The sequence below is a fragment of the Tenrec ecaudatus genome, chromosome 10 (assembly GCF_050624435.1).
Source record: "Tenrec ecaudatus isolate mTenEca1 chromosome 10, mTenEca1.hap1, whole genome shotgun sequence".
In the NCBI taxonomy this organism is placed as follows: Eukaryota; Metazoa; Chordata; class Mammalia; order Afrosoricida; family Tenrecidae; genus Tenrec; species Tenrec ecaudatus.
In genome coordinates, this window is record NC_134539.1 from 119,006,406 (window position 1) to 119,023,350 (window position 16,945).

General features: G+C 47.6%; 2 protein-coding genes across 2 annotated transcripts; both read right to left on the bottom strand.

The window, feature by feature from the left end:
* On the bottom strand, positions 1 to 4,090 carry LOC142458218 (C-C motif chemokine 15-like). Its single transcript, XM_075559260.1, has 4 exons — positions 3,959 to 4,090; positions 1,890 to 1,949; positions 573 to 690; positions 1 to 184 (listed from the first exon to the last, which is right to left on the bottom strand). The coding sequence occupies exons 1-4, from the start codon at positions 4,032 to 4,034 to the stop codon at positions 61 to 63; spliced, it is 378 nt and encodes a 125-aa protein (XP_075415375.1). The 5' UTR covers positions 4,035 to 4,090; the 3' UTR covers positions 1 to 60.
* Positions 4,091 to 11,323: 7,233 nt separating this feature from the next.
* On the bottom strand, positions 11,324 to 15,173 carry LOC142458219 (C-C motif chemokine 4-like). Its single transcript, XM_075559261.1, has 4 exons — positions 15,050 to 15,173; positions 13,412 to 13,471; positions 12,052 to 12,169; positions 11,324 to 11,650 (listed from the first exon to the last, which is right to left on the bottom strand). Exons 1-4 carry the CDS (start codon positions 15,126 to 15,128, stop codon positions 11,506 to 11,508), a joined length of 402 nt encoding a protein of 133 aa, XP_075415376.1. The 5' UTR covers positions 15,129 to 15,173; the 3' UTR covers positions 11,324 to 11,505.
* Positions 15,174 to 16,945: the final 1,772 nt, after the last annotated feature.

Genomic DNA, 16,945 nt, shown 5'->3' on the forward strand with positions numbered 1-16,945 from the left:
TATAGTTGGAACAAAACAAAGTGAGTATCATTTAAAAAAATTGATCCAGGGTAAGAGCGTCTAGGAGGTGCTTAGGACAAAGTTGGTGGCATCTTGGGTCTCTTCTCTCAGCTTCTTCATGCAGTTCTGAACATGCCGATGGCCTGGGTTGGCACAGACTCTTCTCCTATTCCTGGTGACAAAGCTGGGAAGAAACAGAGAGGAAGATAACAAACTGGGTTGTGTTCAGCCAATGACCTGGAAAACACCCTATGTCCCTGCCCCTCAACCCAGTCTGGTGTTGGGGCTTTTGTTCTTGGCCCTCTCTGAAGTCAGTTGAGGGCTGGGGACCTCCCTGAGGTCTCCCATAGCCTTCCTTTGTGTCTCTTAGAGGTTTCCTTGGGCAGCCTTCTTGTTTCTCTGCCACCCTCACCCTGCTCTGCATGAGAGCATCTCCGTCTGCTGCTCAGGACACCAGCTGCCCTTTTCCTGGGAGGGTCAAAGATGCAAGGCTTCCTGGATCAGCACTCATCATGTGCCTCCCTCAGGCTCTGCAGACCCCCATCGCCCCAACAGGAGGGCTTGGCACTTACATGACCCCTGGCCTGGAGCACCCACTGCTGGTTTCAAAGTAACTTGCCATGAAGACACACCGGATGTTTCGGCGGGTGTAAGACAAGCAGCAGTCAGAGGGACGGTGGAAGTGCAAGCCTGTACAAAGGAGCGAGCTCTATAAGGGCAAAGTCTTTTTGAGAAACAGCCGAACGATTGTTTCCTGCATTCCTTAAGAGTGCTGGGGAGAGTGAGAAGGTGTCAGACATGGGAGGGGCGTTTCCCCTCTTCTCTACCCCCACAGACTGGCATCTCCCTGCATCACACCCTCCCCAGGGCTGAGCAGGGTGGCTGAGGGCACGGAGGGTGACCACACCAGATCCAGGACTGAGCCTCCTTCCAGGAGAGGAATGGCCTGCTGCTTGCAGGAGACGTCGGAGAGCAACTCCCATCCCAAGTTGTTACCTCCCCAATATGGGCTGATTGCACTGGAGCCATTGGACCCCATCAACAATCACCCTAAGCTGAAAAGAACCCCCCTCAGCAGAACTCACTGCCATCAAGTCCAGTGTGACTCACAGCAACCTTACAGGCCAAGCAGAACAGCCCCTGTACGTTTCCGAGGCTGTCAATCTTGATGGGAGCAGAACGCCTTACCTGGTGGAGTCCACCTGCTGACCTTGTGGTTATCGGCCCTGTGTGCATCCCACTAAGACATGAGGCTCCTTAAGACAGATGACGGGGTAATAAAATGTTACGAAAGGGGTCTACCTCTTTTCAGGGTGTGTAGAACGCTGGCATGGCCATTTCCCCTAGAGAGGGTCAATTAGCATATGAAGACTTGAAGGAGCATTTCTAAGGTGAGGTTTTTAACTGTTGTTAAGATTGCTGGTCTAGAAACCCACTGGGGCTGCCCTGCCCTGCCCCGTAGAGCTGCTCCCAGTGGGTGGGAATCGACTTGACCGCAGTGAGCTGGAGTGAGTGAGTCTCTGGCTTCTAGGGGAGGTTGCTGAGGCCAGGAAAGCCTCATCTTTCTCCCCTGCAGCAGTTGGTGGGTTTGCACCGCTGACCTTGGAGTGAGCAGCCCAATTATGCCACTAGGGCTTTTTCAGCATAGGCCACAGCCTGGTTGTCCTGAGATAGGGCTGATCGACAATACAGTGGTTTATGGTTTGTGAACCTCACAGAGTCAGCAGAAGCCAGAGACAGTAGGCTTGAGTCGAGGAGCCATCTGTGGGGGAGGGGCCCACCCCAGGTTCTCCTCCTCTTCTCCCCGACCCCCTGTAAATGGACAAGAGCTATAGAATAGATCTGTGTACCCCTGCTGCTTTTAATAAGCACCGCAACGGAATATTTACTGTATCGAACTGGGTGTTCAACTTGATGCATCGTCAGCTTCAGTTCTCTTATTTCTGTACCTGGAAGAGACAGATAGGGGAGAGGAATCAGTGGGAGGCAGCGCTAGCTCAGCATCTCCACCCACCCGCTCCAGTGACGCTGGCCCACCTGCCACCTGGTTGGAGTCCAGACCTGCCTCCAGGGCCATTGCTTCCGTGAGGGCCCTGGGACTCTTCAGGGGCTTTGACAATGTAAGTGACAAGGGAAGCATTCTATGGACTCAGAGACAAGCTACAAATTCAACACGAATCAACGAGTCAAATGTCTACGTGGTGTGATGCAGCCCACAACCCTTACTGCATATTTCCAGAATCCAAAGGGTTCTGAAAACACGAAGTGTGTTCATTTGCTCACTGGGTGGTAGAGCATAAGGTGATATGACCTCATCCGGTGACGCAAGGTTACCCACAAGCTTTGCTTGTTCCACTTTGTCAGCTTAGTTTTAGGCGTTGGTAGCAGAAACATCACTGTTTGACTATAGGATGCTCTGAGACCCTCGTGTGGATGTTAGGTAATGCCCAGGTTTGTGTCACCTTTATAATCCTGCCAAATTCTGCATTCCAAAAATATAGTTAGTCCCAAAGGTTTGGTCTTAAGGAACGATAAACCAGCATTATACGAATTAGGCAAATGCAAGCACCCATCTATCTCATCTCTCTCATGCAGTTACCTGTGAATTATATGGACTGGCGTCTGTGGGTGTACTTTAATATTCTTGTTATAATGTAGGCGGGGCTTGCAGCAACAGCACCAACAATAAGCAGAAAGGTCTTCAAGGGCTTTGTCTTTTTTCCCCATTTTAAACTAGTTTTATTAGCACATCATTCAAATATCATACAGGGGCTTTGTCTTTTCATAGCTCTGTCCTGCCTAGTTCACACCTGACTCAGCCCCTTGCCATGTGATCTTCAACAAGTGATTTGACCTTCCTGCACCTCAGTTTTCTCATTTGTAAAATGAAAATAACCACAATAAGAGGTAAAACCACACGTCTCTCTTTCACCCAACACAAATGGAGATTTCCCATCACTCAACTGACCACCGTCTCACGTGGACTGTTAGTCGCGTTCTGTGCAGCGTATTAATAGCTATAAATCAAGTAGACCAGGGCCAGATAGGACATGGACGTATCCGTTTGAAACAAGTAACTAGAATGGTTAGGTCACCGTGGGTTAGCCACAGCCCGTCTTCTCTCCACAAGGACCGTTTTATACTAGATGGAAGGAGCCCTGGAGTGAAGCCCTCAGCTACTAGGTGAGGTCAGCCGTTCAACCATACCAGCTGTAAACATTTCACTGATTCTGGAAGTATTTCAGCTTTGGAAACCCATGGGGGCAGTTCTGCTTTCTCCTGTAGAGTCGCTAGGTGTCAGAATGGACTCTGAGGGCAGTGGGTGTGGTTTTGGTGTAGCTCATTGTCATCAAGGTAATTCCAGCTCAAAGTGACCCTACAGGACCGGGTAGACCTGCCCCTGTGGATTTCCAAGACTGTAAGACTCTTGGAGAGAGCAGAAAGCCTCATTTTTCTCCCTCAGATTGGCTGGTGGGTTTTGAACTGCTGACCTTGCAGTTTGCAGTCCAACATGTAACCCACGATGCTGGTAGGGCTCCTGGGTTTCCTAGTGTCAAAAAAGCACCCTAACATTATAGGCTTCTACACTTGACCTTAGTCAAAAGGTCAACATTACAGGCTTCTATGATAGTTTCAACACCTTTAAATTTTACTCTAGTTCTTTCGATCTAGGATTTCATAATCCCATATCCATCTGGGAGAAGACATCAAATACTTTTGACCTAGAAAGAGAAATGATTGTCTCCAATGGGACAACTGTCACTGTATAGTTTTCCTTCAGGAATTAAGGCTGCCGAGGGAGGCAGGCGGATACTCTGCCATGGCCTTTAGGTCAATAGCGTATTCATGTCTGAAATAGAGAGCTGTCTCAGGAAGCACAGGTGTCCCCAATGTCACCTCCCCAACCCTGCCCATCACCAATGACCCGCTCACCACTGAGAAAGCTCTCTGGACTCACCATTAATGACCTGAGCAGGGACTCCAAGCTCAACATGCAGGAAAAGGAAGCCGAGGGCAGGAACAGAGAACTTCATCCTTACGGGGAGCGGGGATGGCTGCTGAAGCTTCTCCGGCTCCCTGCTCTCTGACCCAGCTCTGTCCCTGCACTCGGAAGAAGCAAAGGTCAGGAAGTCACAGGGCAGAGAGCAGTGGAATGGTCAGAATACTGATCTTTCCACATGCCACTTCTGAAAAGGGGAAGAGGCTTGGAGTTCAAGAGGAAGTAGAGGGCAAATATGATGAGGAGAGGGTTTCAATTGTTTCACCAGGTACGACGTGAACAAAGATTTTAAGAAGAATGTTTCTCTCTAGGGATTAACTTTATCAGAGGGGACAAAAAATAAATATGGACTTGAGTTGCACTAACGGAGCTGTTTCCCTGATCTAAATGTCTTTTTGATATAGCGTTCTTTCATCTATATGCTGGTTCCGTTTCTCTAGAAAGTTCAGCCTAGCCCAGGAACTGGCTATGCCCCCAGGGCTCCCTACTGACGCCATAGGCTATCAAATGCAGGAGGACGGAGGCCACTGAGTAAAAGGACAGGAGAAGACAGAGGAACCCAACCTCTCATATTTGGCTTCCATCTGCAAAGAGGTCAGAGAGCAAGGGCTTTGGAATAGAATCTGCCCTCCTTCCTGCCCCTCCAGAGAGACAAGCGTCACCTCCTCCATGTAAACCCATCTTTAGCAGTGGGCCAAGAGGGCAGAAGCCTGCATCTCAGTCTCAGAAACTCCCGGATTGAAAGTGTAAGTCACTGTTCTGTGTCTACTCCCTGGAGTCCAGCTTCATGGGAGCCGAAAGCAGGGGACTATGTTCAGAGGTGACTTTGGGATAGCTGGACCTCACCACCCAAGAATGGAATGTCTCACCTAGGCTGAGCTACCACCTTATGCCCCTTCATAGGCTTGGCAACAAGGTAGGTGCCCAGGGCCTTTTGCTTGGCCAGGATTGTGCTGGGAACTGGGGCTGAGAGCTGAGTTCCTCCTGATAGAGCTGAGAGAGCCAGAGGCTGGGAGGGTGGAGGAATTTCCATCCCTTTCCTTCCCTGTCGGTTCACACAAGCACCACACCTGGGGTGGGGGGCATCCTTTACAGTGCAGTGAAAGACTAGGTGGTCCTGGAACCCAACAGAATTTCTCACCCTCAACTTGTGCAGGGTCCCTTCTCAGGGACCACCCAGGCGTGGAGGTTTTCCAAGGATGCAGGGGGTTCCTGGGATGTGAAACGCTTCATAGTAACCCTGGCAACGTCCCGGACACTGGGGTGAGCTGGTCGCTCTTCTGGGGAACTGAGTGGACATGGCTGCTACACGCTCCCACCTTCATCAGATTGAAATGGAGCCGCTGGGTTTTTCATCAGATGTATATGATGGGATCTAGGGAAAGCTTGTTTGCAAAGAAAATGAGGAATCTTTCATTTTTAAAACCACTGTTCCAACGGAAAGACCACGAACTTTTAATCTAGTCCCAGGTAGAGTTTTCAGTCCTGAAATCGGCTCCAGTGATACCTCGGTTATAGGATGTCTCCAACTTTGACCTTTCCACTCCTTTAAGAACAAAGTTAAAAAAAAAAAGGGGCTAGGTACTCATACCTTTGCTCATAGTTGAACTGAAATTCCAACTGGAAAAATCCTCTCTGGACCCAGGGTGAGTCACGTGTCACACCTCACTGAGGAGACAAAGGGAGGATGCTCATCAGTTGGCTTAAGAGAGCTCAAGGATGAGAAGGTCACTGATACCTTCTTCCTGGACCTCACCTGTCCCTCCAGGTGGGTGCAAGCGACTGCACTGCCCACTTTCTCCCAACCAATCAAGAGCCTAAGTGGGTGGGAGCCAGGGTCTGTCCTCATCTCTCCTACATCCTGAGAGAGAGACAGAGAGAGAGAGAGAGACAGACTGGCGGACAGAGAGAGAGAGAGAGAGAGAGAGAGACAGAGAGACAGAGAGACAGAGAGACAGACTGGCGGACGACGACCCTTGCCTACTTGGTCAGAGGAAGAGCACCTGTGAAAGGTAAGTGGAATATGCACAGCTGTGGGGCACTAGGAAAGGAGTAGTCGGAATCCCACGACTGTTTGGGGGTTTATGCTAACTGCTGGGTTCCGGAATCGAAGTCACTGATGCCATCAAGCCATCTATCATCACTGCTTCAGTAAGCAACACTTTCTGCCCCCTCCCCCAAGCATGGGAGCTCACAACTCTGGAGTCAATTCTGACATTAGTGCGGAGGAGGATGGAGGAGAACTGCCCCTGTAGGTTTGCCACAGTGAAATCCTTTCTTTTAAAATCATTTTATGGGGGGAGGGGCTCTTGTAGCTCTTATCACAATCCATCCATCCATCCATCCATCCATCCATCCATCCATCCATCCATCCATGTGTCAAGCACATTTGTGCACATGCTTTCATCATAATTTTTAATTTTCTTTCTAGTTGAGACTTTGGTATCAGCTCATTTCCCCCACCCTCTCTCCCTCATGAACCCTTGATACTTTCTAAATTATTATTTCTCATGGCTTACACCAACTGCTATTTCCCTACACCCACTTTTATGTTGTTCATCCCCCTGGGGGGATGTTTAAATGTCAATCATTATGATCGGTTCCCCCTATCTCCCCCACCTTCCCCTTTCCCTCCTGGTATTGCTACTCTCATTATTGGTCATGAGGAGTTTATCTGTCCTGGATTCCCTGTGTTTCGAGTTCTTATCTGTATCAGTGTACATGCTCTGGCCGAGCTGGATTTATAAAGTAGAATTGGGGTCATTAAAAGGGGGAGGGTGGACGAAGCATTAAAGAACTAGAGGAAAGTTGTATGTTTCATCATTGCTGCACCCTGACTGGCTCATCTCTTCTTTGTGACCCTTCTGGGGTGGGGGATGTCCAATTGTATACAGATGGACATTCATAATGATATGATTTTTTGTTCTGGGTCTTTGATGCCTGATACTTGCTCCCATCAACACCTCATGATCACACAGGCTGGTGTGCTTCCATGTTGGCTTTGTTGTTTCTCATCTAGATGGCCTCTTGCATAACTTCAAGCCTTTAAGAACTCAGACACTATATCTTTTCATAGCCAGGCACCATCAGCTTTCTTCATCACAGTTGCTTATACACTCATTTGTCTTTCGCATGTTGGGAAGGTGAGCATCACAGAATTCTGGGTTATTAGAACAAAGTGTTCTTGCATTGAGGGAGTACTTGAGTAGAGGTCCAATGTCCGTCTGCTACCTTAATACTTAACATATAAATATGTTTCCCTATTGTTATATAAAATATATTTACATATGTACATACCCATATTTAAGTACAACATGGGTCCACTGAGGTAAGCTTAGAAAAGCCAAAGGAGCATAGGGGAAAAGCTACTATATGCATACATTCCTGGGGTGAGGTCCAGGTAGTATTCCATGGCTTCTTCTGAATTTCCAGCTTGACTTTCTGGAAGGTCCTTGCCAATGTGCTGCTGCAACTGATGGTATTGTTTGATAATTTCCACATCGATTGGCTCACCTTTGTTTGGAATAGGCACAAATATGGTTCTCTTTCAGTCAGTTGGCTGGAAAGTTACTGTCCAAATTCACAGATGAGTGAATGCTTCCACGGCTGCATCATTTTTTAAAAGCATTACCATGGAAATACATTTCAGTTGGTGTTCCATCAATTCCTGGAGTCTTGTTTTTGTTGTTGTTGTCAATGCTTTCAGTGTATCTTGATCTTCTTCCTTCAGTATCAGTGATTCTTGATCGCAGGACAAGCACTCTGAAGTCCAAAGCAAATGCAAAGTATTAAATGAAGATGGAAGAATGTTTGGTTCTGGAGTGTCACAAGAATAATTGTGAGTTACATCTACATAATAATCTTTCGACTGGAAAATCAATGACATGGACCAGAAGGAGCACCGCCTTTAAAAGTAATTACCCACACAATAGAGACAATCCATGGACACAGGATCATAATCTTTTAAAGTGATGAGCCTCTTAAGCCATCTTGTCTAACCTTCTTATGATATGGAAATGGTAGCTGCTAGATTTTATGTCAACGTGAACTTGTGTGAAAATGTAGGCATGGAGTCCAACTTGTCAATTGGTGGTAGCCTGATGATGCCTCCCTGGAGGTTTGTTCTTATTATATGAGAGATCGTGGGGATCCCTCTCTCTAATCCTTTCCTCCTCACTGGGACTCTGTCTCCCTCCAGGGACAGTCCTGGGTATGACCCTATTGGGCAAGATAGAACTGCCCTGTGAGCTTTTGAGACTGTAACTCTTTATGGTAGCAGAAAGCCGCTTCTTTCTCCCAAGAAAACCGTGTGGAGCAGGGAGTTGGAATCGACTCAACAGCACGAGGGAACAACAACAATTTCACATGGAAGTTCTCAGGTCACAGCCTTTGGAAGATCTTGTCTGACTTCTGGCCAGAGAGTGGTGAACAACCGTTAAAGGGAAAGGGCAACAGATTCACTCTCTTGAGAGTAGTCTTGGAAGCAGATGACTGCCGTGCAGAGGAGGAGGAAGAAGACAGCTCTGGAGACCTTCCTGATGCGGAGCTGAGAGAAATGTGGGCCGAGTTGAGCTGGGCCTTGGAAATCAGTATGGCTGGCTTCCTTTTGGAGTCTGAGCTTTATTCCCTCCTTTTTATAGGCATCTCTGGGTCACAAGATCATGGAAAGTGGGAGGTGGCTGGACAAGCCATTTTTAAGTATAACACTTGCCTGTGAGTTGCCCCACCCAGGATTGCCTATGGTTGGTTACGAGAGGGGCTGAGGGGACGTGCAAGAATGCCTCAGTTGCTTACTTGGTTGGGGTGCTTATGAGGATGTTTTCTCTCCAGATGGGTTACCAGAATGTGGGATTATGATTAGCTGTTTCCTCCTCACATGATGGAAATCTTTTTGAAGTAAGTGTTCACCGCCTTCTTCCATGAAGCAGAATGCTCTGATGGATTTACGCCATTGTTCTGACTGTGGAACTATGACATGAGCAGTGATGCCACTGAGCCTTGAGAGACGTAAGGTAAGCTTCATTACGTCTAGATGGACCCACAGAACCGGAGCAATCTGGGGCTAAAGTAAGATTAGCTTTCCAGTCATGGCTACATCCACCAAATAGTCACTGAAGGTGTTCAATGAGGTCAGTGGGCTCAGCGCGGAATGAGGGTTAGGAGCCTTTAAAATATTCATACTCTTTAAAGCAGAAATTTCACATCTCCAAATTCAATCTGTGGAATTGCACCCACAAAGGGAGGGAGAAAATGTCAGAAACATTGTGTGACATGGCTTATGTTTGGTGAACTCATTGGTATCAAACTATGTACCGGACTCTTTATGGGAGTGAAGGGGTGGGGGTGGAGGTGGGAGCTGGGGGAAAATGCAACAGTTGTTGTGAGTTGATTTGAACTCATGACAACCTCATGTGTGCCAGAGATTTGAGTTCCATAGGACTTTCAATGGGTGACTTTTCAGGACTATGTTGACAGCCTTTCTTCTGGTGCTTTCCCATTAACAGTCCAGTGTGTGACCGGCGCCAAGACTCTACAATGGTAGAATGGCAAAGTAACGCAATTGATGACTTGCAGGCAGATACCGGTACTTGGTTTTTAATATTAACAAGCAAGGTGCAAAATTTCATATATAATTTTTTTTAAAGCCAGAGAGGATGGGGTGTAGAGCGTGAGTGGGAGAGCTCAACCTTAATGATGGGCTTGTTTGGAATAGTTTGGATTTCTGTTTTAATGAGACCTCGCTGAAATATGAACACACCACCTGTGTAGAGCGCAAACAGTTATCCCTAACTGTATACTGTAATGTATCTGTCGCAGTTCTAAAAATGGAGCCATAGCCCTCTCTAATGTCCACTTTCAACCCACCCCCTCTCCTTGCCCCCGATTTAACCACTATCCTAACCTCCAACATCATAGGCAGGCTGTCAATCTGCAAACACCGGGGCCAGATTCTTTGAAAAGCAAGTCACTGGCCTCCACCAAACTCCCAATTTTTCATTAAGACTCCAGCGACATTCAGTGTGAAGGGTTTGCTATAATCAGTGAGGTGAGGTTGGGGGCAGAGCTACTGCATCCCTGACCAGGCTTTTAAGGTCACAAATGGATTTTGGCCAATTAAAGGGGTTTACCTTGGCCCCTGGGTTGTGTGACACCAGGGTTGACTACCTTTGTTGGAGGGCCCTGACCCCAGCTTGTAAGCTCTTCTGTCTCACATCACGTCATGCCACATCACAACTCAACACAACACAATAACAGAACAGAACACAACACAACACCATATCAGAACACAATATGTTTAACAATTTGCAGGCCCAGTCCTACTTCTGTGGCCCCACCTGTCACTGTGACCTGTAGCCAGTTATGGCAGTGTCCTTCCCCTCCCCTGCCCCCTCTCTGTCTCTGAAGCACTGCAAACACTTGGTTACCATTTTGACCTCTTGCAAATGGCTTCCTTATCTGGATGATGTATGTTTGTCTTTCATTTTTTCCTGTTTAAGACTTTAACCAATGTGTTCTTTAAAATAGATTTGGGATGTGGGGTCTCTTGTGGTACCCTACAACAGGCCTACGTGGACTGGTGTCAGCTAGGAGTGCTTGAAGTGAATGAGCTCAATGAAGGAAGGAGGGTCATCGAACACATCATTGATGTCGTTGTCATAGTGGCTAGGTGCCATCAAGCCGATTCCCATCACCCGTGAGCCACTGAGCAGAGCACTGTTCGGTCCTGGGCCAGCCTTACATGCGGTCTTATGCTGGAGCCCACTGGGCAGTCCCTGTGTGAGGCCACCTGGCTGAGGACCCTCCTCTGTGTCACTGTCCCTCTGCTTTACAAGCATGGTATCCTTCTCAGGGACTGGTTTCTCCCAACAGCATGTGATCAGAACACAGACCTGCACTCTGAGCATCTGTGTGACCCTCTCCTGTGTCCTCAAATCCCCTGCACATGGCAGAGGAAATTGCAAATCATAAACATAAAGGGAAGCATAAAAACTTATTCTGAGTAGGGAGTAGAAGGAGTCAGCAAAGATGGCATCAGTAGACCACAAGGTGAGGAATTTCTGCCTTATGTAAGGATGTGGCTCAGCTTGACGGCAATACACCAGCCTGAGAAAGCTTGTGTCCGCTATAGGTGAAGGGGGAGACCATTGAAAAGGAGGGTTTCCCCCACCGAGATGAGAGCCCTTGTACGCTGGAGAGAAGCTCAAGTTGCGTGGCCAGTCCCCATTTCTGCACGATCAGATGTGGGTTTGCCCCGGGACGAGGCCGCACACACACGTTGCTAACGACGCCCACATTAAGAAGGCTATGTGCTTGGAAAGTCTTCCAGCGCGGACCGTGGGCAAGACAGAGAACTGGGTAGTTTTATTTTTCCTCTTAACATTTGAATAACTAGAAGATACTTTATCAGAGGCACTGCCTTTATAATCAGAACAAAACAAGAAATATTCTTCTTTAATAATTAATTTAGTCCAAGTCCTTTCCAGAAGATACTTGGGACCAGAGGGTTACATTTTCATGGCTATCCTGGACTTCTCTTCAACAAGTTCCCTTGTCGTAGCACCTTCAGACAGCAGCAGCCCATTCATGCAATCTTGAACATGCCCACTGAGGGGGTTGGCACAGACTTCTTTCCCACGCTTGGTGGTAAAGCTGGGAAGAAAGGAGAACGATCGCAAACTGAGTCATCTGTAGCAAATGGGGTGGGGCCCCACATTTTCCGGCCCTTCAGATTCCCCACCGAACCCAGGCTGGCCTTCATTTCTCTCGGCTGAAGTCAGTTTGGGGCCAGTGTCCTCTCTAAGGCTTCTCTCAGCCTCTCTTTATGTCTTGTGGGAGTGTCCTTGGGCGACCTTCTTGCTTTCTCCTTCTTTCCCTGCCCTCTTGGGCACTAGAGCATCTCCTGCTCGCTTCTGGTTGCTGGTGAAGTCCCCCGTTGCCCCTTCTCTGGGAAGGTGGGAGGCACAGACTGCCTTCCTGGATTCTCATTCAACTGGCTGCTTCCCTGGCCTTTGCAGACCCCCATCACCCCAACAGGAGGGCTTGGCACTTACATGACCCCTGGCCTGGAGCACCCACTGCTGGTTTCGTAGTAACTTGCCATGAAGACACACCGGATTTTTCGGGGGGTGTAAGACAAGCAGCAGTCAGAGGGACGGTGGAAGTGCAAGCCTGTACAAAGAAGCGAGCTCTATAAGGGCAAAGTCTTTTTGAGAAGCAGCCCAACAATTGTTTCCTGCATTCCTTGAGTGCTGGGGAGGGTGAGAAGGTGTCAGACATGGGAGGGGCGTTTCCCCTCTTCTCTACCCCCACAGACTGGCATCTCCCTGCATCACACCCTCCCCAGGGCTGAGCAGGGTGGCTGAGGGCACAGAGGGTGGCCACACCAGATCCAGGACTGAGCCTCCTTCCAGGAGAGGAATGGCCTGCTGCTTGCAGGAGACATTGGAGAGCAAACTCTATCCCGAGTTAGCAGAAGCAGGGGCAGCAGGTGGGAGTAGAGGAGGCATCTGTGGGGGAGGGGACCACCCTGATCTCATAGCGATGTTCTCATCCCAGTTCCTCCACCTCTTCTTCCCCCACCCCCTGTAAATGGACCAATGCCATACAGCAAATTTGTATACATCGGCTGCTTTTTAAAATATACCATGATGTGGAAGAAGCACAACAGCCTGTGTGACCATGAGGAGTCGGAAGGATCAGTTATCAGGTATCAAAGAACAAAAAATATCATTGTAAATAAGGGAGAGTGCAGAGTGGGGACCCAAAGCCCATCTGTAGGTAACAGGACACCCCCTTACAAAAGGATTGCAGGGAGGAGAGGAGCCAGTTAGTGGGCAGTGTAGCAACAATGAAACATATAACTTTCCTCTAGTTCTTCCCCCCCCCTCTAGTTCTTAAATGCTTCCTCCCCCCTCCACTATCATGATTCCACTTCTGCCTTAAAAATCTGGCTAGACCAGAGGATGTACACTGGTACAGATAGCAACTGGAAACACAGGGAATCTAGGACAGATGATCCCTTCAGGACCAGTGGTGAGAGTGGTGATACTGGAGGGTGAAGGGAAGGTGGGGTAGAAAGGGGAACCGATTACAAGGATTTATATATAACCTCCTCTCTGGGGGAGGAACAATAGAAAAGTGGTTGAAGGGAGACATCAGACATTGTAAGACATGACAAAATAATATTAATTTATAAATTATCCAGGGTTCATGAGGGAGGGAGGAGCGGGGAGGAGGGGGAAAATGAGGAGCTGATACCAAGGGCTTAAGTGGAGAGAAAATATTTTGAGAGTAATGGAGGGCAACAAATATACAAATGTGCTCGGCACAATGGATGTATGTATGGATTGTGATAAGAACTGTATGAGCCCCCAATAAAATCATTTAAAATATACCATGATGAATATTTACCATGTTGAATAATTCCTGGAGGGCCAAACCTGTCCTGTAGCGTGGGTTCTAGTTCTGTACCTGGAAGAGACAGATAGGGGAGAGGAATCAGTGGGAGGCAGCGCTAGCTCAGCATCTCCACCCACCCGCTCCAGTGACGCTGGCCCACCTGCCACCTGGTTGGAGTCCAGACCTGCCTCCAGGGCCATTGCTTCCGTGAGGGCCCTGGGACTCTTCAGGGGCTTTGACAATGTAAGTGACAAGGGAAACATTCTATGGACTCAGAGACAAGCTACAAATTCAACACGAATCAACGAGTCAAATGTCTACATGGTGTGACGCAGCCCACAACCCTTACTGCATATTTCCAGAATCCAAAGGGTTCTGAAAACACAAAGTGTGTTCATTTGCTCACTTGGTGGCAGAGCATGAGTTGATATGACCTCATCCGGTGACACGATGCCACCTGAAGTATGACTGTGTGGTGGAGTTCGCAACAACACCACCAACAGCAACCAATCAAACTGTAAACGATCTCATCTTTTCACAGCTCTGTCCGAAGTAGGTCACATTAACTTAACCCCTCACTATGCGATCTTGAACAAGTGATTTTACCTTCCCTTGCCTGAGTTTTCTGATTTTATAATTGAGTATAATTATTATTCTGCAAACCTATATAAAACTGCTGGGTCTTTCTAAATCTATACAAATAGAGACTTTGTATCATTCGGCCGATTAGCTACTCCACATGGGCTATGAGTAGCATTCAACACGTTAATGACTATAAAACCGTACCTATGTAGACATTGATGTAAATATAAACATAGATTAGAATATAAATGGAATGGTTAGGTGACTCTGGTGAGTCACTTGCCTGGCAGCCCATTTTCTCTCCACAAGGACAGTTTTAGGAGTCCTGTTGGCGCTGTAGTCAAGGTTGGCGGTTCAAACCCACCAGATGCTCCACGGGGAAACGCTGGGGCAGTCTGCTTCTGTAACTATTCAGCCGTGACACCCAATGCAGCAGCGTCATGCTGTCCTGTCGTGTCATCATGAGTCGGCATGGCTTCAACAACAGTGGTTGTGGTCTGGGTGTGTGACACACACATGCACATGCACTGTCGTCCAGTTGATTTAGACTCATGGCGACCCTACAGGACATGGTAGAACGGCCCCTGTGGGTTTCCCAGATTGTAACCCTACGGGAGTAGAACCTGATCTTTCTCTAGTGTTGCTGCCAGGGATTTCAAAATTTGTCACCAACTCGTAAGCACTATGCCATCAGGACTACCTTTGGTATATGAGACCGTAAATAACAGCTCTGACTTTATAGGATTCTATGATTGTCTCAACACATTCAAATGTTTACTGTAGTTCTTGTCCTCTAAGAGTTCATTCACTGGGAGGAGGCATCCAACATGTTGGTTCTAGAGAAAGAAATGATTGTTTCTATTGGGACCAATAGTTTCTAAAGATCTTTCCCCAAAATTCTACAGCAAGAAGCAGAGGGAATACACCCTACCACTGCTTTTCGGTGAATCTCACAACCGTGTCTGAGACAGAGAGCTGTCTCAGGAGACACGGATGTCTCTCCATATCATCTCCCCGACCCTGTGCATCGCCCCAGGCCTGGACACACAGAAGACTCTTGGGACTTACCAAGATCAGTGATCCGGAACGGGGATCCAAAGTCAACCGCCAAGCTGAGGAAACACAGGATAGCCGTGGAGACCTTCATCCTTCTGGGGACAAGAAGAGATGGCGTGAAGCTTCCTGCGCTTCCTCTCTCTAACCTCAGCTCTGTCCCTGTATTTATAAGAAGAGAAGGGTCAAGAAGTCACAGGGTAGAAAGCAGGGGAAAGGCCAGAATACTAGTCTTGGTTAAACAATAGTCCACATTCTACTTCTGAAAAGGAGAAGAAGGTTGGGAGTTTAACAGGAAATAGAAGATAATTTGGGGTTTTCCTAACTGTCCCAATGAATACAGACAGAATAATTTTTTAAAGAAGTATACTTCCCTCTAGGAGATTAATTTTATCTGCTGTAAGTTATTCTCCATGAGAAAACCATGTGCAACCCATGCAGGTGGGGGGGTGGTGGTGGTGGTGGAGGAGAGCTTCTCAGCTTTTCTGGCTTGGGAATGGAACTTCCTACACACTCTCTTATGTCCATTTGCCTCTTCCTTCTTGCAGTTGGGGAGCTGGCGAGGCCCAAGACTAGGGTCTGGGAGATCTTCCTAGGCACTGATGGTCCTAAGTACTCCCAAGCCATCCTAGGCATTTTAGTGCCCAAATAATCTATAATCAGAAGTGATGGCCAAAGGGAACCCTTCAACATCATGGTCATGAGATTCCTCCTGCAGAATCTACTAGTAGCTTCTCATGGCCTGGGGGCTCAGTGCCCACGTTCTTGACTGAATGCAGAAGGCCGTCAGAAGGGGCCTTTCTTTACACACAGCACCACTATTTTCCAGGGATGGCATTTTAATGTCGAACACATTTAACAACTGACATTTATTAATGTAGATTTACAAGGTTTTCGTTTTTGGAATATCTAGATGGAGCCCATATATGTGTGTATGTATATATATAGGAATATCTATACGGAGCATATCTACATGGAGCCCTGGTGGTGTAACAATGAAGCGCTCAGCTGCTAACCCAAAGGTGGGTGGTTTGAAGCCACCCCTCAGTGGCTCCACAGGAGGAAGACCAGAGATGGCTTCTGTAACGATTAGAGCCTGGAGACCCTGCGGTGTTGTTCTGTCCCATCACCGTCCTCATCAACCCACTGACATCCAACAGCCACAAAGAATGAATTGTTCCTGTCAGACAGGGCTTCCTACTAATCCCTCAGCTCTCAACGCTGAAATTCTTCTAGGAAGATTCTCAGACTCGTCTTCCCTCCTGGCTTGGTGACTTCCCTCATGGCTGGATGACTGTGTTGAGTACCTCCACAGCATTTACACATAATTCTGTTATTGTATCTGTAACAGCACCCGTTAGACTCTATCTTCAATGCTTGGTTGCTTATCAGTTATTTCCCCAATCAGGTCTCTGAATGACACAGGATACTCTTGACTACTATTGGGGGCGGGGGGGGGGGTGTTGGTGGTTCACAGTGCGGCAAAATGAAGTCTGGGCGATCTACTTTCTTAAGATTACAGTCATTGAGAAACCCATAGAGTGTGGTTCTACTCTAAAACACATAGGATATCCAAGAATTCAACACGGCAGGAACAAGATGTTTTCTTTTAAGGGAGGGGGTCAGTTACACTGTCCTCTATTGACTTTCTTTCTCCCTAAGAATTCTTGCCTAAAAATTCGGAAGCACATGGCAGATATGCAATGCTTTGAGACATGCTTTTTTCTTGTGACTCAGGCCATAGGTTGAGCGGCTATAGAATTTGCTATAAAAATCTGGGAAAGCAAACGTTTGAAAACGATGATGGCAACAAATGTACAAATGTGATCGACACAATGGATGGATGGATGGATTGTGATAAGAGTTGTCCGAGCCCCCCAACAATTATTTAAAAGAATCTGGGAAGCATTA